General features: G+C 40.5%; 1 protein-coding gene across 3 annotated transcripts in view; it reads left to right on the top strand.

Moving 5' to 3' along the window:
* chd1 (chromodomain helicase DNA binding protein 1) overlaps positions 1–20984 on the top strand; it is a 196369-nt gene that overhangs the window by 158321 nt on the left and 17064 nt on the right. For all 3 annotated transcript variants that reach the window (XM_069892317.1, XM_069892325.1, XM_069892309.1), the window contains 9 exons: positions 709–876; positions 5975–6132; positions 9527–9568; positions 9704–9831; positions 11403–11541; positions 16643–16793; positions 18081–18200; positions 18717–18854; positions 19462–19695. In XM_069892317.1, the coding sequence (XP_069748418.1) occupies positions 709–876; positions 5975–6132; positions 9527–9568; positions 9704–9831; positions 11403–11541; positions 16643–16793; positions 18081–18200; positions 18717–18854; positions 19462–19695 (1278 nt within the window). The remainder of the gene's footprint in view (positions 1–708; positions 877–5974; positions 6133–9526; positions 9569–9703; positions 9832–11402; positions 11542–16642; positions 16794–18080; positions 18201–18716; positions 18855–19461; positions 19696–20984) is intronic.

Here is a 20984-nt window from a genome sequence, read left to right as displayed (position 1 = left end):
GGTTAAAACCTTGTGTTTTTTTAAATATTAGTTAATATTGTGCCTATATCTTTAAGAGACTTGATTGTCGTGTTGCCATAGTGACTATAATGTAATATGTTGTAATTTCGCATAGAATAATGGTTTGCTCATTATTCTTCGACGAACTACGAAGGGAACATGAGCTCGAGGTAATTTTCCTTCAATCAAAATATAGATGACACTTTCCAGGTTTGAGTATTTCCAAATTTCAAAATGTATCCTCCCCACGTTCCCTTGAAGATGCTACGTTTTCAAATTAGGAAATGCTAGAACCTGGAAAGTGTCGTCTGTATTTTTTATTGGGGAGAGTGAACTCAGAGCATGATTGAAAAACAAGAGAGACCTTGGGTTTATTGAATTTGGTATAAATTCCTTACAGCATTTGACAAGTAGCTTCCATAAGGCTTCTAAGTTTACCAGCAATATGCTGACTGCAGCTTGACGAATATGTACAAGTTAGAAGAAGGAAGCCAGATAAAAAGTTGAAGTGAGTGTAACATCAGATGCAAATGATCAGTTCCAGGGACCAGCTAACATTCCACAATCAGGAACAAGAGAAACAAGTTTCCTTAGATTCCATTAGAGTGTGTTTGATTTGAAGTGAAGTGAAGAGCTGGAGAACTTGGTTTGCTAATCCTCTTTATTTTTAAATGTTCTTGTGCTTACATCTGAATTTACTCACCATAGGTGGCAAACTTTTCAACGATGGATGATGACCTTGAGCCTCAGCGCAATATCAGGGACTGGGATGACATAATTCCAGAAGCACAACGTAGAAGGATGGAAGAAGAAGAAAGGCAAAAAGAACTTGAAGAAATCTACATGCTTCCTCGAATGCGCAATTGTGCCAAACAGGTATATTGCAATATAAATTTCTTCATTAGTACAATAAAAAAGTTTCATTGCAAATTCATGGTATTTTCACAAGATTGACCATTTGTAAATGCAGACACACTGCTGTATTGTGGGTTACACAGTGTGAACAATACATAATGACCAAACAGTACAGTAAAACTCTTGATTATCTAAAATGGTCAGGACCGGGCCTATGTCAGATAAACATTATTTTTCAGATAACTGGTCATTTTTTTTTAAAAACAGCCCAGTAGCAACAGCAAATCACTTGGAACTGTGTTTAAACAACAACAAATAACAAAGGAAGGCTTTATAAGCATTAAATAATGTTTCTTTCTCACAAAAAAAAGTGCTGGCCGCTGCTGATCATAAGACTGAGGTCTCCACTGCTGCCGGGAGGCTGCTCTCCTTGATAATGCCAGGACAAGGGATTCTTCCAACTGCTTATGTCGGGGAGACAGTGGCAAGCAGTTTGAGAGGGAAAGTTGGAGAGAAAAGACAATAGGGGAAGGTAAAGAAGGAAAAGAGAGAGGGGAGGGAGTTACCTGAAATGAGGACAATTGTCGTTCTAATTTCATGTTGGGTAAATTCATTTTTCAACCTGCGAGGTGAGTTCGGCTCTGAAAAAATTTTGGATAATGAGGATTTCTGAGAATCCGATTTTGGATTATTGGAGTTATACCGTATATGCAATCATAATACTTACTAATTTGAATTTGTTATTATACTAGGAGAGAGTCTGTGGCCAAGGGTTTGGGAGGTCTGGTGGACGGGCGGCTGTGGCAAGGATCCACAGTCGGAGCGCCGGGGGCTCAGATGGGTGGGTGGTCGGGTCATTGGGAGTTTGGATGGGCAGGCAGCTGGACTGTTGAGAGAATGGATGGGCAGGCGGGCCATCGGGGCCAAAAATAAGGGAGTTGACTTTTACATGGGTCATACTGAAAAAACATGATTTTGGGGCCAAAAATGGAGGGAGGGGGGTCGACTATTATACGAGTATATACAGTATCTAAAACTCTTGCATGTTATTGCTAAATTTGTCTTTTGCACATTTTCAAGCAATTCTTGCTAGCAGTGTTTTGTAATTTAATTTTTTCTGTTGCCTTTTGTTCTTTTGGAACTTGTCTTAGATCTGTTGTCTTTACCAACACTTATTGCTGCATGTATTTTATTTACTGTATCAAAGCATCGTGATTTAAAGCTTCTCTGAATCGGATAACAATTCTACTTTCTCTAACCTCTTCACATAATGCGCATTTCATTCATGATAGTAAATCTTCAGTGACCTTGTCCAAGCCTTGATTATCCTTCCTAAAGTTTGTTTCCTCATAGTAGTATAATATTTTAAATTTCATTGGTTGTGTGCCAGTCTGCTTTAACAGTTTATGCCCTCTGGAAATCTGTTGTTATCCTCCTTGCAGTTATAGTTTCTGTGCTTCATGTCCGGATGGTCTCTCTTGACTGACATTCCTGCACACTTCATTGTGAAGGGAAATTAAATTCTTCTTTCTTCCTTACTTGAGCCACACTAACTCTTTCATGCAGGCTTCAGTTTTGCAAACAAGCTTAAATGTAGTACTTTATCAAAAATTTTGCAAGTCCACATCCACACATTCACCACACTATTCTTCTTGCTCCCTGCTCCCTCAACAAGGAATTCAAATCAAATTGGTCAAAAGCAATTTATTTGTTTTATGAAATATGCATTTACAACAAATCTGCATCTTTCCAGGTGATTAAGTTTCTCCATCTTTTTTCCTTTTTTTGAATAGGGATTAGCATTTTACAATTCTCTGACATTATTCCCAGAAAACCAAAATTTCAATGATAATAAAAGGAAGCCAACACAAGAATGGGCGGTACGGTTAGTGTAGTGGTTAACATGATGCTTTTATAATATTAGCGACCCGAGTTCGAATCCATTGCTGTGTGTAAGGAGTTTGTACTTTCTTCCATGTCTGTATGGGTTTCCCGGCTTTCTCCTACCCTCCAAAGCATAGAGTTAGAAGCTAGTTTGGGTGTAATTGGGCAGCATGGGTTTAAATGGCCAGATTCAGCTTCTACTGGCTTGTAAATAAATTTAAAAAATAAAAATAGAATAATGTGAAGATAGATATCTAAAATCAAATGCTGGAAAACTTTGAGATGTTGAGTGATGTTGAAGTGGAGAAGTTGGGGTAGGTCAATCAAAATCACTTCTGCTGAGAAAAAAAAACGAGACCTTCACCATCTGACCCATATTTTTGAAAAGCTATGTTGTCAACCCTATCCAGAGGATTATCAGCAAGCCATCTATACCTTCAACCCCTACATTTTCAGAATATACTGTGTTGTGAAAGTGGTAGTGTTGGTTATGATGTGGAGGTTCATTGTTACTCTGCCAAATACTGTGACGATGTTTCTTGGATAAAAGCAGAAAATGCTACAAATATATGGCAAACTAGGCAGCTGCAAAAGAGAATAAAAACACCAAGGTATTCAGCAGATCTTGTAACGTGCATAGGTTAGATATGTTACCAACATTTCGGGCCTGAGCCCTTCTTCAAGGCATGGAAAAAGCAGACAGCATCTGAATAAAAAATAGGCAGGGGGAGGAGTACAGACCAGGTGATTCTCCTGTCCTTGTTATGTGTGGGGACGGAGGAGGCCAGGGTAGATGTGCGGGTGAGGGCCAAGTTGATGGTGGTAGAGGAAAAACCACATGGCTTGGAGGAGGACATCTTTGATGATTTATCATGGAAGATCTTGTCCTGGGATCGGATACAATGGTGGCGGAGGAATTGAGAGAAAGGAATGGAATCCTTACAGGGGGCCAGATGTCAAAGTGTGGTCTGTTAAGAGTTTATCTCCCGAGGTGCAGACCGAGATCGTGAAAAGATAGTGTTGCTGGAGATGGACCAAATGAATTTGAAGTCAGGGTGGAAGATGGCTGCAAAGTGGATAAAGTCAACGAGCTCATCATGGGTGCGTGAGGCAGCACCAAAGTAGTCGTCATTGATGTAGTGGAGAAAGAGTTGCCTGTAGCTTGAATTTGTCCACATAGCCCAAAAAAAGGCAGCGATAGCTGGGCACCATGCTGGTACCTGTGGTTGCCCCTTTGACTTGGAGGAAGTGGGACGAGTCAACGGAGAAGTTATTGAGGACAAGGACAAGTTCTACTAGCTAGAGTTGTGTTGGAAGGGGACTGATTGGGTCTGTAGTCGAGAAAAAACTGAAGGGCTTGAGGCCTTTGGTATGGGGATGGATATCCATGGTAAACATGAGACGATCACGTTCAGAAAACTTGAAGATGTTGAGTGATGTAAAGTATTGCAGATGTAAGAGGGGAGAGGAGGAGGAAAAATGGAGTTGTGGTAAGCTGATACCAGTTCAGTGGGGCAGGAGTGCACAGAAACGATATGTCTGCTGCGACATTTGGGTTGTTGGATCTTGGATAGGAGGTAGGTGAAATGAGGTTGGAGACAGGGTTAGGGAGATGGCTGGAAGTGATAAGTTCGGAGATAGTGTGTGAAATAGTAGTTTGATGAGTTTTTGTGGGGTAAGTAAGAGGAAGTGTCTGAAAGTTGTTGCCTGGCTTTGGCCAGATAGAAGTCAATGCACCAGAAGACAACAGTGTCACCCTTGTCTGCAGGTGTGATGGTGAGGTTGGGATTAGTGCAGAGAGAGTGGAGGGCCAGGTGTTCTGAGGGGGTGAGATAGGAAAGAGCGAGGGGAATGGTGACGTTGATACAGTTGATGTCATGGTGGCAGTTGGAAATGTTACAGTCTAGGGTAGGCAGACAAGAACGAGGTGACCAAGAGGAGGAAGGTTTAAAGAGGGAGAAGGGGTCTGTAGTTGGGGGTGGAAAATAGTGATTGAAGAAGTGGGCACAGAGACGGAGCTAACGTTTTCATGGTATAAATGGAATTTGTTGAGGTGTGGGTGAAGGGGGGTGAAGGTGAAGCCTGCACTGAGATCAGGGCATTCTGTCTCTAAGAGGGGATAATAAAGACAAGGCAGTAAGGCAGTGGTTGGGGATAAGATAGAATGAGGAGATGAAGGGTAGGAAGGTTGAGAGGGACCAGAGAGAGAGTTTGCGGCAGAAGCTCAGTCATGTGGACTGCAGAGGTCAAGGTTAAAATTTTTGACAGACTCAGTCCTGTAGGCCAGTAGGGTCAAAGTGGAGACCCGCATCTAAGGCTTGGTCTTATTGGTTGCCAGGTTCAGGGTGCGACTTTGTGATGGAGGCTCTGTCCTATAGGTCGCGAGGGCCAAGGTGGAGGTCCATGTCAGGAACTGTTGGCCACCGGGTCCAGGGAGAGAGTTCGCATTGGAGGCTTGATCACTTTTGTCGCTGGGGCCAAGGTTTGAGGTTGCGACAGAAGTTCAGTCTTGGAGGTCACCAGGACCAAGGGGGAGAGAGAGAGAGAGAGATGGTTAGTATCATGCCATCAGAAGTTAGAAAATTAAATTTAAAAAAAACTTTTGCGAAAAAGGTAGAAATGAAGAAAGGGGATTTTTTTTCAAGGTAAAGGGGGTATCTGAGTTTTGGACATAGAACAGTCATGATCTCATTGCAATTTGCACAGATTTGAGAGATCAAATTGGCTCCCATATGTGTTGATCTTTTCTTAGATACTGCTTCATAGTACTTATTTTTGCCCACTAGATGGCATCATTTCCCAGGTACAAGTACAGTTAGAAACTGATCAGTGTGGCAACCAAAACAAGGTTGTGTCTTCTGAACTGAAACATAACCAGAATGATTATCCATACAAATCTTTTGTTGGAGTGTCTTCTCACAATGCAGTATATTCTCAAAAATGAAACATACTCCATGATTAAAGTACACTGTAGATATTTTAGAGCTGAAAAAATGATCTGCAGGAGCACGTAATTACAAACTTAGTTCCTTTCATTGATTATTCACATAATCTTAACCAAAACATCAAATACTTTTTAAATGTTTTCCTTTTGGCGTATTTTAAAGTGAAAAAGCAGCAAACTTTTTTAATACTCTCACTTATTTTCAGTGTTGCAAAGTATTGGGCTGCTTGAAAGGCATTTTATATTTGGAAAAGTTCCATATAAAATTTAGTTTTGTGCTCTCTTTTTCAGATAAGTTTTAATGGTAGTGAAGGGAGGCGAAGAAGGAGGCGATCTTCAGACTCTGACAGTGAATCAGCTTCTGAAGGGAAACGTCCTAAAAAACGCGGGAGACCTCGCACAATTCCTCGTGAAAATATCAAAGGATTTAGTGATGCTGAGATTCGAAGGTACGATTTTCAAATTAGATCAGACCGATGAGCACTCTGCTTCTTTTTTATCTTGTGTTTTCATGATTATTTTTATCTGCTCAACTCCAAAGATCCTATAATAAAATATGATTAATATAGATGCGTGTTTATTATACATCCTTATTAAGGGCTGCACGGTTGATCAGGACTGGACCTGGGTTCGAATCCCACGCTGTCTAGTAGGGAGTTTGTATGTTCTCCCTGTGTCTGCGTGGGTTTCCTCCAGGTGCTCCGGTTTCCTCCTACCCTTCAAAAATGTACTGGGGTGTAGGTTAATGGGGTGTAATTTGGGTGGCACGGACTCGTAGGGCTGAATTGACCTGTTACAGTGCTGTATGTCTTAATTTAAATTTAATGAATGAGAAATTGATTTTAAGCCCAGAATCTCAGTTTGTTAAAAGCCAAATGATCTAAGTTACCCCATACAGCTAACCTGAAAACGAAAAGAACGTACACTAAAATTTTCTGGTTAAACAACAATTGAATGCTGAATATCCCAAGTTTTTACTTGCATTATTTTGGATTAAAGGCTAAGTTCCCCTTCACAGATGATGCCTTATGAAATATATATTTTAATATTGGTCGTCCTTCGGTTCGAATAAGACGTGTTGTTGTGCAGTTCTTCTGTGAACATGAAGGTGGCGTTGCAGCCCCAGTCTGAAGCACAAAGTCTAGCACAATGGGGTCACTGGAAATCTGTTGTTGTAATAACTGTGGCTGCTGTTCTGTGACGCTGTTCACGGCCTTTCACCAGTTTTTGGAATGGTGTAGGCTTCATCGCACAGGGCTCGCCAACGGGATCTGTCAGCAACCATAGCTTCTAGTTCTCTTGACCGGATGCCACAATAGCATAGGATTTCCTTCACAGCGTCTTTTTGCGCTTGCGTCTTCTTCCAATGTTCAGTTCACTATAGAGCAGCTGGTGAGGTATACGGTGGTTATCATTCTGATGACATGCCCCACCCACTGCATCTGGGCTCTGATGTTCAGGGACTCAGTGCTGGTGGACTTCGTGTGACCTAAGACCTCCAGGTTGGAGACCTGGTCTTGCAATGAATGCCAAGGATGGAACGGATGGGGTGCATGTGGAATTTCTCCAGTTGTTTGATGCGACAAAGTCCAGGTCTCGCATCCATGTAGGAGAGAAGGGATGACCACAGCTCTGTAGACTTTCAGCTTTGTGGAGATGTGGACGTTGTGTTGATTGAGCACTCTGGTACGCACCCTCCCCAGAGCCTGGCTAGCCTTGCTGATCCTGGAGTCAATTTCTTTGTCCAGAGACCCGTCACTCGAGATGATGCTCCCCATCGTTTTGAAGCTGTTTACATTTGTCAGCTGGGTGTTGTCAACAGTGATTTTTGGTTCTATGGTGTTGGTGTTTGGCATGGACTGATGGAGTAGTTCAATCTTGTTCAGGTTGATGAACAGGTCAAAGAGCATAGCAGCATCTGAGAATTTGCTCCGTATTAACTGTAGTTCACTATCTTGTGCGCCAAGAGCACACAGTCATCAGCAAAAAAGGTTTCTTGGATGAAGCACTTTGTCCATTCATTCAAGCAGCGAAGGTCAAAGAGAGAGCAGTCCTTTCAGTACCTGATGTACACTCCCTCCTCCAGACCTTGGACAACATGTGACAACATGCAAGTGAAGAACAGATTAAACAAGACTGGGGCTAGTACACAACCCTGCTTCACCCCATTAGAAATGGCAAATACTGATGTGTCACCTCTTGGATGCATCCTAGGTCCAAACACTGGCACCTACTTGAGTATGTCATAGTCCGGCAGCGTAACCTTCAAGACATCACCATCAGCTGGGCCGTGCGAGGTGCTGAGCGTTGGACAGATCACAGGCTGGTTCAGTCGGTCCTAATCCTGCACGTAATCCCTTTGCATCAGAAACAATCAGACTGTCAGAGTATCATTCAACATCAGCAGACTGCAAGATCCAGGTCAAGTCCAACGTTTTCAAAATTCGCCAGTAATTCACCATTTGTGGGAACCTGTTCTGAAAAGTGGAAGCATTTCAAAGATGTTGTCATGGAGACTGCAACAACCATACCCAGAAGGAAAACCTGAGTGCATCAAGATTGGTTTGATGAAAACCATGAGACCATTTCAGCTGTCCTTCTGGCCAAGAACAAGGCCTATGGCAAAATGACCCATCATCTGTCTCAAAGAAAGTCAAGTTTAAACATCTGCAGTCCAAAGTACAGGCAGAACTGTGAGAAATGAGGGACATGGTAGCAGAGAAAGGCTGAGCAGGTGGAAAGATTTGCAGACATGCATGCCACCAGAGAGTTTCTCATCACCATAAAGTCAGTTTATGGTGCTTCTAAATCAAGATGTCATCTGATGGGTTTGAGCCAGACCAAAACCCAGGAAGGACTGAAGAACTACTGGGCTGAATACTTTTCCAACCTACTCAATAGGCCGTCCACAGATGATCCTGATGTCTTATGGCAGATCCCCCTCAGCACCCCATCCTGTATGACCTAGACCTGTCACTTTCTACTGATAAGATCAATAAAGCAATCTTGCAGATGAATTCAAATAAAGCAACAGGGCAGGATGGTATTCCTGCCGAGAACTACAAAGCTCTAAGCCCAAATGCACTACAGGCATTCCAAGACATCTGGATCACAGTGGAGATGCCTGATGACTTCTGCGATGCCCTCATCGTGACTCTACAAAAATAAGGGAAGCACATCAAACTGCAGAAATTACAGGGGTATCTCACTGCTGTCCATTGCAGGCAAGATTTTCGCCCACATCCTCCTGAACAGACTTGTCACTGTCTCAGAAAAGGATCTCCCGGAGGCGCAGTGCAGCTTTCGGCCAGAGCAGAGTACAGTGGACGTGATTTTTGCCATGAGACAAATTCAGAAGTTCATTGAACAGAACAAGCCTCTTTACTCTGTTTTCATTGACTTCTAATAAAGGCATTTGACGGTGTAAACAGGGAACCTCTCTGGATCATCTTGAGTTCTTACAGATGTCCAAGGAAATCCATAAAAATGATTCAGCTGCTCCATGAAGGAATAACAGGACAGGTCCTCTGCAATGGTGACATACCCATTGCATTTGCCATGAAATATATACAATAATAGTATAACAATTAATCCATATGTCTGATTTACTGATTGACACACTAAGAACTCTTCAAGTAAATACTGAAAAATCATTACCACAAAACACCTGCAATCAATAATTGGATGTGAAATGCTGTGTCAGCACAGTTGAACTGAATTTTCGATGCTTTAAATCATTATAACATTTGGCAGTAGCAGGTTCCTTGTGAAGTGTTGATGATTAAGCATTAATTCACATTTAATGCAATTGCCAGTTTAGTAACACTGTTTTGTATTTGTTAGGTTCATCAAGAGTTACAAGAAATTCGGTGGACCTCTGGATAGGTATGCAATTTGTTTGTGTAAAACAAGGAGTAAATATGTTTATATTTGAAGTTTGTTTTCACCACCTGTGTTAGTATAAAATTTGCAAAATATATTTAAAACTGCTCAATTGTAACGTATTGAATCTTTTACTAGACTAGAAGCAATTGCTCGTGATGCTGAACTAGTGGATAAGTCTGAGGTAGATCTCAGGCGATTGGGAGAGATGGTGCATAATGGTTGCATTAAGGCTCTACGAGAGTCCACTGGGCAGGAGAAGACAGGTATAAATTAATCCTGATTTTTCCAATTTCTATGAATAGCATATTGTACAATTATAGTCATAAAATATCTTATATTTTTCATGTAGTTAGTAGGAGAGAAGTATGCAATAAACCAATTCTGCTACTTCACAGGAAAGGGGGCCGTAAACTTTGATTAGTATCCTAAGGGGCAAAAAAAAAGTTGAGACTGGCTGGTATAAAGGTTAGCTACAGCTGTGAGTCATAAGATGTGGGCTTAAGTCTCACTGCAGAGACAGATTCAAAAGTTCAGTTAGAACTTTGCTGCAGAAGTGAGGGCATTACTTTTTCAAGACCCCACTTGCCCTCTTAAGGGTGAAATTGTGAAGAGCAGCAGGGATGTTATCTTTAGTGTCTTGGCCAATTTTTATCCTCAAATATTTGAATAATGTCGGTGAAACAGATTGATTGTTACGCTGCTGTTAATGGGTGTTGAGTATGGGCGCTTAGGTTTCCACGATTAATAAATGAAGACAGTGATTGCAGATCATAAAGGCCTATAAAAACCTTAGGTTTTCTGAAAGATGCTTTATAATTACATTTCACTTTTCCTTACAGTTATGTAATAATATTGTCTGTGACTGCAATAAATCAGTGTTGAGAAAAAAACTGTCACTGGATAAAACTAATTTACAGTATACTTCCAATTAACCAAAAACCGATCAACCGGAATTCTGAATATCGAAAAAAATTTTCAGGTGTGGCAATGATGTCATAGTTTGAACAAAAAGTTGAAAAAATGTGCCCACCTGTCACTGTCTTCCGACACGCCCGCCCAAGTTGCTCTGCTGCTCTCTTCCTGTTCGCCCAAGCCGCGCTGATGCTCTCTCCCCACTCGCCTGCCTAAGTCATGCTGCTGCTCTCTCCTTACTTGCCCACCCAAGCCGCACTGCTGCTGAAATTCTGCTGGAGGACATTCCCTGTGCAGTCTTCCACTACTTACAGTTGTGGTGAGACCTTGGACTCCCAGCAGGAGTGGGAACCTCGGGCCTCCGGGCAGGATTGGCAATGGCAGTGGTAGGTGTCGGGGATCGACAACTACATGGGGAGGTGTCAAGGATTGGCAATAGCTGATACAAGTATTCTCCCAATGCTACAGGTCTGCTTCGAGAAAATTCCCAAATATTGAAAAATCCACTTAACTGAGATAGGTCAGGTCGCAAGCATTTTGTATAATCGGAAACATACTGTATTGTTTTTTTTTTATGTTGACTTCCCTTGATTTGATCCTCCTTTATCTTGAAATGCTCATCTAAATTTTACTGTTTACATTTTTTGGTGTTTATCTTTTCTAGTAAAGTCCAATAGTTATATCATCAACTGAGAACAATGTGCTTCATCATTACCTACAGAAGGGCAATTTGAGATGGGCACTCAATGTTGTGCATGCCCATAACCCAGGAGTATTTCATAAAATGTCAGGGATTTCTTCATCTTGTTCTGCTTTTTCCTGTTGTCTTCCCTTTCTGGCTTAATAAATGCAACAAACACTTGCTCTATTTGCACTGCCATCTTCATTTTGATAGCGCCTGACATTTTGTGTTTTGGAATAGCTGCAAGGCGTGGTAAAGTGAAAGGACCTACGTTCCGCATCTCGGGTGTTCAGGTGAACGCTAAACTCGTCATTGCGCACGAAGAGGAGCTGGCACCTTTGCACAAATCGATTCCACCAGATCCAGAGGATAGGAAGAAGTATGTTTATTTTTAAATAATTTTAAACCTGACTTTAATAGAGTAGGTAAATGCCAAAACTGCAGATGCTATCATCTTGAGTGAACAAAGAGAAGCTGGAAGGACTCAGTGGGTCAGGCAGCATCCATGGAGAGAAATGGTCAGTCAGTGTTACAGTTCAAGACTCACATCTAGACTAAAGTAGGAAGGGGTGGTTTCAAGGGGCAGAAAAGGCTAGGAGGAGAGCTAGTGATAGGAAATAGGACAAAAGGTAGAAGCGATGGAGAGACAGGAGAAGACCAGGAGAGGGGAGAGAGAAGTAAAAATGAGAGTTGGTAAATAGGAAATGAAAACAGTGGAACTGGATAGGTGAGGGTATTCTGAATTTGGAAAATCAATGTTTATGATGTCGAGTTAAAGGCCGTGCAGGAGAAATATGATATGTTATTCCTCATGTTTACATTTAACCGCACCCTATCAAAAGATGAGATCGACGTCAGGTATCTCTGCAGAAATAGTTGGGAAAATTAATCCAAATTCAGATAACCCCACCCCTATTTGGTTCTATTCTTTTCTCATGTTTTCCAACTTTTTCCTCTAATCCTTTACTTCCTCCCACACCCTTTCCCCAATGGACTCCCATTACTTGACTCTCCACCTCTCCCACCTTCTATCCAATACTCTATCGCTTCAGCTGCCCCCGACATCAACCCCCTCACCCCACTGTTGATATACTTGATATGCATTTTTACTTTAGTCTTGATAAAAGATCCCATCCTGAAAGGTTGTCTGGCCATTTCTATTCATGGATGCTGTCTGATCCAATGAGTCGCTCCAGCTGCTTTCACTTTGTTCAATTTAATTGATTAGTTTTACTATCTTCCATTATTGTAAATGAGCTCTCATGTACCTCAGAGATTGAACCTTGAAAAATAAAAATAAAAATCCTAGTGCAATTCACATAGAATATCAAAATCATCACCACTGCACAGTGTTGTGCCAACTTGCTAACCTATAATAACAACTGCCCAGAACTTACTGACTATAACCCTCCATTTTTCTCAGTTCTCTTAAAAAAAATCTTATTGTACCTGCTTCCACCATCACTGCCAGCAGTGGATTCCATGCACCCACTACTCTCTGTGTGCAAAACATAGTTCTTGCATCTATCTTCTCTATGCTTACTCTCAAGCACTTTAAACAATGCCCCCACTTGCTAGCAATTTCATTGCTGGGAAAAAGCCTCTGGCCATCCACATGATCAATCTCTCATCATCATCAGGTCACCCCTCGTTCTCAATTGTTCCCAGGAGAAAGGACCAAATTCACTCGTCCTATGCTCTCCAGTCCAGGCAACACTCTTGTAAATTCCTCTGCAACCTCTCCATAGCATCCACACCTTTCTTCTAATGAGGTGAGCAGAACTGAACATGATATTTTAAGTGGGGTCTAAGATCTTCTGCAGCTGCAACACTACCTCACAGCTCTTGAACGCGATTCCATGGTTAATGATGGTCAACACACCACGTGCCTTCTTAACAGCATTATCATCAGCCTGCGCAGCAGCCTATGGTCAGGGACCCCAAGAAATCTCAGTTTGTCCCACACTGCTCTGAGTCCTCCCATTAACAATCTTCCTTCAACTTGACCCTATTGGAATGAAGCACTTCATACTTTTCTGTGTTAAACTTCCACCTTCCTCTTCTTATCCCTGCATGCGTCATATCAGTGTCCCTTTGTAATCTCTGGTAACCCTCTAGACTAATCCACAACACCACCAACTTTAGGGGTTTATAGACTGCAGGCATGTAACGGCACAATCAAGGAATTTTCCCACTACCCGGGCAGACTAAAAAGGAATGTGCAGGAATTTGGAGTCAACTCCTGCACCCCGATATTTATCCTGCAGGACCCCTACAATATTTTGGAGGAAGCCTGCAGTGTAAACCGTGCTGGAAAAATTCATTCTCGGTCATTCACTCTACTGCACGTCCAAGTCCTCGGGACTGTTGCCATCTAAAAAGGTACCTTGTGTGGACAACCACACGAGCAATAATGATGTTAATTTTTTTCAGTGATTTTCCCAACGTTGCAGTTTAAAAAATACTATTATGTCATCCGCAAACTTCCATTTCCTCATCCAGCTCACAGAACAGATCCCCGCAGAACACCACTGATTACCAACCACCAGGCAGAATACAAATCATCTGCCACCACCCTCTGCCTTTTCTGGGTATGCCATTCTCTATGCACAAAGCAAGGCCTCCTTGGATTCCATGCTTCCTTACTTTCTGAAGAGCCTTGCATGAGGAACCTCTCAAATGGCTTACTGAAATACGTATATGTTACATCCACTGTTCTACCTTCATCAGTGTTCTTTGTTACATCCTCAAAGCATTCATTCATTCATTCAAGCTCGTGAGACATGACAAAGCCATGCTGACTATCCCTGATCAGATTATGCCTCTAAATGCTTGTCAATCCTGTGTCATGGGATCTTCTCCAATAATTTGCCCACCACTGAATTTTCTGGGTTACCTCCATTCCCTTTCTTGAAAAGGGAAACACCATTTGCAATCCTTCAATTTTACAATACTTCTACTATTCCCAGTGACTATGCAAAGATCATTGCCAGTGGCTCAGCAATATCCCCCCCCCTTGCTTCCCACAGTAGCCTTGGGTAAATTTTGTGGTTTTCAAACGCTCCAGCATATCTTCTTTATTAATGTCAACATGCTCAAGCATTCGTTAAGTCATCTTCACCATTGCAAAGTATTCATAAAGGACTTCTGTAACCTCTTCCAATCCCAGGCATACATTTCCACCATCACCCCTAAACATTTGCCACATTTCTGCCATATATTTCCTTGAGTGCATCTGCTCTCAATTTGTGCCCAAGCTCCTGCCTAATAGAATCATATTTTCCCCTATTCCAAATGTGTCCTCAAATTGTCTATTCCTGTCCTTCTGCAGTGCTATGGTGAAGGAGAGAGAGTTGTGATCCTTTTCTCTGAGATGTTCGCCCACTGAGAGATCTACACCTGACCCCAATACCAGGTCAATTATATAAGAACATAGGAAATCAGAGCAGGAGTAGGCCATCCGGCCCGTCGAGCCTGATTCACCATTCAATATGACATAATGGTTATAATGATAGGCTCCTTCCTACCTGCCTTTCCCCCATTTCCCTTAATTCCCTTACTATGTGGAAATCTATCCAACCTTGTCTTAGTCACCTCCTCTGCTCCAATAGGCAGAAAAATCCACAGATTCACCACCCTCTGGGAAAAGCAGTTCCTCCTCATCTCTGTCCTAAATGTACTACCCTGAATCTTGAAGCCACATCCCCTGGTTCTGGTCTCCCCATCAATGGGAACAACTTAACCCTTATAGCCTCTCCTCTGGTTGGCCTGTCTACATATTGTGTCTGGAAACCTTTCTGATCATTCCTAACTAACAAATTTCACTTCACATATTAATGTTTCAACAAAGTATAGTATTTGTTTGTCATGATTGCTACGACCGTGAGAAGAATGCCTATCATAAAAAGTTTTCCATGGTCTCGCTTACTATTCGGTTTATTTCATGATTTGATGTCGACTCCATTAACTAGTTAAGAGAAGTCACAGGCTTTGGTTTTGTTGAATTAATACATTCGTATTTGAACATGATTGTTGGAAAGGGAATCTTTAGAGGACTCAGACTCAGCATAGGGATGCTTTTTTCCCCAACACAAGCGTGTTAAAAGAGACTTTTCCATACCTCTTAGTCTGTTTCCACATACTAGTTCTTTGCAACATGGAAGGCTGTGAATAGACTCCAAATGCTGAGGTTTATTTTTCATGATTTGGGGGTTTCAGGAAATAGTTTCAGTCCTCTCTTTGGATTCAGCTGTTTTTCTTTACTCCCCTTCTACTATTTCATTAATTTTCTTCAATATGGTTTTTTTTTACCTTTAATGAAAATTTGTCCTTCCCATTAATCTCATAATTTTGGTACTGTTTAAATTTCTTGTTTCAAAGAAAGCTACCTTTAGTCTAACCAATTTCTCCTTGTTTAGTCCAGATCCTACAATGTCTCTTTTGCACATGTATTCCGTTCATTGCCAATACAAACAAATATTCTCTCAACTAGTTTTTTTTTTCCTATCCCTCTAGCCTCTGCCATCTCAGGATGTGCAATCCAAAATCCCTGTTGGCCTAGCTATTTGCTATGCTAGCACTTTTCATTAATAAATGGCCTTGTTTGCATCCCCAAAATGTCTACTTTTTTATATACATAGATATATATATTGAATTTCATACCACTCTCGCACGCGAATTAGTACTCCACAGCTGAAATGTTTCTTCCTTGTTGGGTATCTTCCAGAAACTTGATAATAGCCTGAGCATTTATGTCCCGATCATTGTTTACATACCTTAAAAGCAAGATATCCAACACTGAGCTCTGTAGAACCCCACAGTAACAGCTGATTAAAGCTTCTCCCACTAGCACTGAAGCATGCATGGATCCAAACTATATTTCTCTTGAATAATATCTGCTTGAAAGTTAATATGCATCTCAACTTGAGCAACCAGCATCAACATGTGACCAGCACAACTTTTTTTTAAAAAACTATGCTCTCTGAGATATCTTCTTACCTATGAATTGAGAAAGTAAGAAAGTGTTAATATGGGAATACCCTTGTCACTACTTCATTGTGGGTCAAAATCCAAAATCCTCGAACATATTAGCAGCAACAATGTAGGTACATGGTTCTGGGAAAGATCTGTCATATTTTCAGGGATGGGAGTCATGCCAGAGTCACCAAGATCAAAGGATAATGAATAAATAGTCAGCTCTATCCCAATTTTTTATTTTATTAATATTTTGCAATGATGCATTTTAAAGACTGAAATCCCCCCCCCCCCCCCCCCCCAGACATAAACCATGCACACAAATGATTTGTTTCTGGCTTTTGATGAACAAAACAGTAAAATTGATATTTATTGCATATTACAATTCACAAGTTATTTGGTTTTTTACAGAGAACAATAATTTCATCAAAAAGTCTTAGTCTTCACTAGTGAACCTCAGTAGAATCTTGAAATGTATTATTCTTAATTATTTCTTTCTGACACAGGTACACGATCCCAGGTCATACTAAAGCTGCTCATTTTGATGTGGAGTGGAACAAGGAAGATGACTCCAATCTTTTAATAGGCATCTATGAATATGGGTATGGGAGCTGGGAAATGATAAAAATGGACCCTGACCTCAATTTAACGCACAAGGTACAAGATTGTCCGAGACGTGGAAAATGATGGGGATATTCACTAGGTCAAGCATGAGAGAGGAATAGTTAATGTTTCAGATCAGTGACCTTTCACTAGACTGCATATGATTTAGCAGTTATCAATTAGGGGGTTGAATCCAGAAGTACTGAATATAACATCAAAGTAATTTGGGTTATTTGGCATTCTTGTCATGTGGAAATATATTTTCAAGTTATAATTAATGCAAAGCTTGCCCTTTCTTTATCAACGCAAATTTAGAATATTGCTGTGGGGATTTATCATACATCCTTGGCTAATTCCATCCACCAACATGCATTTGCAGTGTATTACCCAAATGCTTTTATATTTAAGTTTATTATCATTTACATAAGCACAATGTGCAAATTTAATGAAAGTCTTACTTGCTGCAGTTTACCAGGTGTGCAAAACATACTGCACAAGAGTAAAAAATATATATATAATGGGAAGAAGAAATAATAATAATAATAATAAATATTTATTTTGTCACAGTGCAAAGAAAGAATGATCTAAGTCAGTGGATTTGCTGGTCTTGAACTAGTGTTATGATGAGGGTAGAGGGACCTGATAACTTTTGGAAATAAACTTTTCTTAAAGCTGTTGGTGCCAACTCTAGGATGGGGTGGGGGGGGGGGACCTCTCTTTTGCTTCTCTTTCTCTGACTGTAAGGGGTGCTGGGCAATTCCTGCTGTTGGCGAATTGACTAAAGTCAATTTTGTGTAGGAGTATACCTGTTTTTATTATATGACAATAAAGAAATCTTTGGATTTCAGGCTGAATTATAAATACCTGCTTTTGACCAATCTAATTTATTCTGGTGAATGTCAATTTTGAGTTCCAAGTTTTCTGATCAGGTTGCATCTTTCCTATTGAATGTGGTGGTGGTAGAGGGTGGGACCAGGGATGGGATTTCTTGACCTTGGTAGTTGTTAACTATATCTGAAGATTATTATTTATTCCAAGACCAGATGAGGAGAACTGTCTTTTAATGTAGAAAAGAGCAATCTCTTAAAGGGTGACTATAAAATAAATGGCAGAAGTAAAGAGAAAATTCAGAAACTTGGTCTTTGTTCTGAAAATAGTGAAGTTCTGAGATAAATTTAATTGATCTGAAGGACCGTAGTTATCACATTAAAATAGAAGCTTAATTTCAACTAGTTCTACAAATGGAATGGTATTTTAATTCTATTTACACTGGCATTTTGTGTTACAAGAATTTTGTTGGTTTTGTATTCTTGTTAATTAATCCTTTTTGTTTTGCATTAGATTTTGCCTGATGATCCAGATAAGAAGCCCCAGGCCAAACAATTGCAGACCAGAGCTGACTACCTCATCAAACTACTAAGTAAAGATCTGGCCAGAAAGGAAGCACAAAGGCTTGCTGAGGTACATATTGAAATAGAGTATTTTCTGTATCAAGGCTTATGCACCATGAATCCATGAGTACCAATGATAGTCTGTATTTATTCTGGTGGTGTAAGGCACAGGCACGGAAAATTATTCTGTAATGTTGTGCTGCCGTCGTAGCATTAAAACAGATAATTTCAGGATTTTGAGGATGAATATTTTGATGTTTGAGCTAAATTTGTGATTGCATGTCAACATCTGATGAAATATGGTGGATGGGGAAAGGTAATATGGTTTCACAACTAGCATCTCTCAAAGGAGAAAGGTCAGGACAATTTTGAAAGGCAAGGGAGCTGTTCCTCTAAGGAATCTATTTTGAAAATTAAAATATTAAATATTCTTTGGTCTCTAATGATCTTTCTGTTGCATGAAACTCATTCTGTTTTTGAAAAGCCATTTGTGTTGATGGGCATTATTGTTGATTAAATATGCAAATTTTGACAATTGTATTGAATTGTGTTTTCTCACACTGGTTTTCTGCTTTATTTTAAAAAGGCAAATTCGAAAAAAAGGAAGCCAAGGAGTAAGCGAAATAAAGCAGTAAAAATTGTGAAGATGGAAGATGTTAAAAGTGATTCCTCATCACCACCACCACCTTCACTTAAAAGCTCAGATGAGGAAGGAGAGATCAAGGTATAAAGTAAAATATTGCAAAAAATAAAATAAAAATTGTGATGACATGGAAATATTACCTAGTTTTGTGCCCACGGCCCAACTCTGGGCTCCACAAAGCATGTCATGCTGATGAAAGGTTCTGACAATAGATGATTAACTTGACAAGATGGCTCTGCTTCTCTATGCACAGATACTACTTAACCCTTTAAGTAGTTTTCCTTCAAGTATGTTATGTTTTCTGGTTTCCAGTCTGTGATAAGTCACCACTTTCTCATCAATGTACTGGCAAGTTCAAAGTTGTCCTGTTGGATTTAAAAAAGTGCTGAACACTTGTCACTCATTCTATCTCTCCTGGTTCCTCATTCAAATTAAAGCCAATGGCAGCTATGACAGCCCAATCAATGCTGAGCTCCGAAATAGGTTCGTGTCAAATGGAAAGCTCAAGAGACAATAAACAAAATATAGCTGGGACAAAAAGGAAATAAATTCAAGATGAGAATCTAAAACTGGGGGAAATTAAAGATCAGAGGTTTGACTAGGGTGAGACATGCTGGGGTTCATGGTTCAACATGGAATGGAGGCAGAAAGTTTTGAAATGTGTTGATTTTTTTTCCCCAATTAATAGGATGACTTTGTAGGCTCAAAGCCCGCAAAAAAGAAACTGAAACCGGAAAGAGATGTTGAAGACAAGGAACAGGAAATTGTAGTTAAGAGAGAGTCCGAAGACAAAGATGTCAAAAAAGAACCAAAGGAAACTAGAAGAGACAAAAAGGAAAAGGAAGAAAAGAAAGAAACAAAAGAAAAAGAGGAAAAGGATAAAGATCTTATTTATAAAGATAAAGAAGTAAAAGAAGAGAAGGTAAAACAATATCTAAAAATAATGGTGTTAATTGTATCCAAATAAAATCTCACTTACACTTGCACTGAATTGTGAATTTCAGTCCGAGTAAAAATGCTTGTTCGTTTGTGCACTAGTACTTTGAACTTTTATGAATTAAGATCTTGCTTGGCTGATGCTAGTGCCTTTTGTACAATGTGGAAATGTTTTCTCAAATGGTAGACATGAAGTTAAAGGTTTAAATTCACTCTTCTAGAAGCTCAATTTTCCATTTTTAAATGCAACTGACTAACAGGTTGGCCGTTCTGTCTGGACCTTCTGTCAGAGGTGATGAGGGGAAGGGGCAGAGGGCTGAGTCCTTCCAAGTGAAGCAATACTTCACCTGTGAATCTGTTGGGGTCATTTACTGCATCCAATGCTGTCGATGAGGCCTCCTCACTGTCAGGAAGACTGGACACATATTGAGGGATTGCTTTGTTGTCACCTTCACCCTGTCCATTGCAACAGGAAAGATCTCCCAGCGGCCAACCACTTCAATTCCACTCCATTGAGACATTGAAATGCCTGTCCATTCCCTTGTGTACTTTCAGGTTGAGCTACACGTTAGTTGGCAGTCCCTAACCAGATGGCTTCAATGTCGATCTCCAATTCCTGGTAGCCATTCCCTCCTGCTTTCCCTCATCCCTTTGACTCCTTTTCTCTTTTCCTTCCTCCAGCTCCCCACTCCCCTCCTTCTGTCAGAGAGCATTTTTCTCACTTCCTGTCTCCTCCCCATCACCTCAGCTCCTCCCTGCCTCCCCCCCCACCCCCTTATTCAGGCATTTGCCCAATCTGGGATTCCTTATGAAGAACCCAAAACATCGACTGCCTGTTGTGTTACATGGATGCTGTTTGATCCATCATTTTTGTGTATTGTTGGGGTGAGTGGGTGATGAATTGTTCAAAAGTGTTTTCAGTGAAATGCAATCTCAAATAGAAAACTCGAGGTGAGTATGAAGCACTGGTGAAAATGGGGAATATAAAGAAAATTCTGAATCTTTTTGAAATAGCTGATTACATATAGGTAGAAGAATGTTTTAATATTTTACAAATGTGAGAGAATCTAGAACTTTAAAAATAAAAGATTGCCTTTGTAAGACATTTCAGGTGAAATTTAGAGTTGTGAACATTTGGAATTCTCTTCCTCAATTTTATTGAATGTGATTTTATTAAATGACAAAACAGGCTTGAGATGTTGTTGGTCTTGTTCAGCATGTTCATGTGTTATATGTGCAAAAAATATAATAAAAAGATTTGTCGAAAGGGCAGGA

Source organism: Narcine bancroftii, chromosome 1 (assembly GCF_036971445.1).
Source record: "Narcine bancroftii isolate sNarBan1 chromosome 1, sNarBan1.hap1, whole genome shotgun sequence".
Lineage (NCBI taxonomy): Eukaryota > Metazoa > Chordata > Chondrichthyes > Torpediniformes > Narcinidae > Narcine > Narcine bancroftii.
Note: the sequence above shows the minus strand (reverse complement) of the source record. Positions and strands in the feature narration are given on the sequence as shown.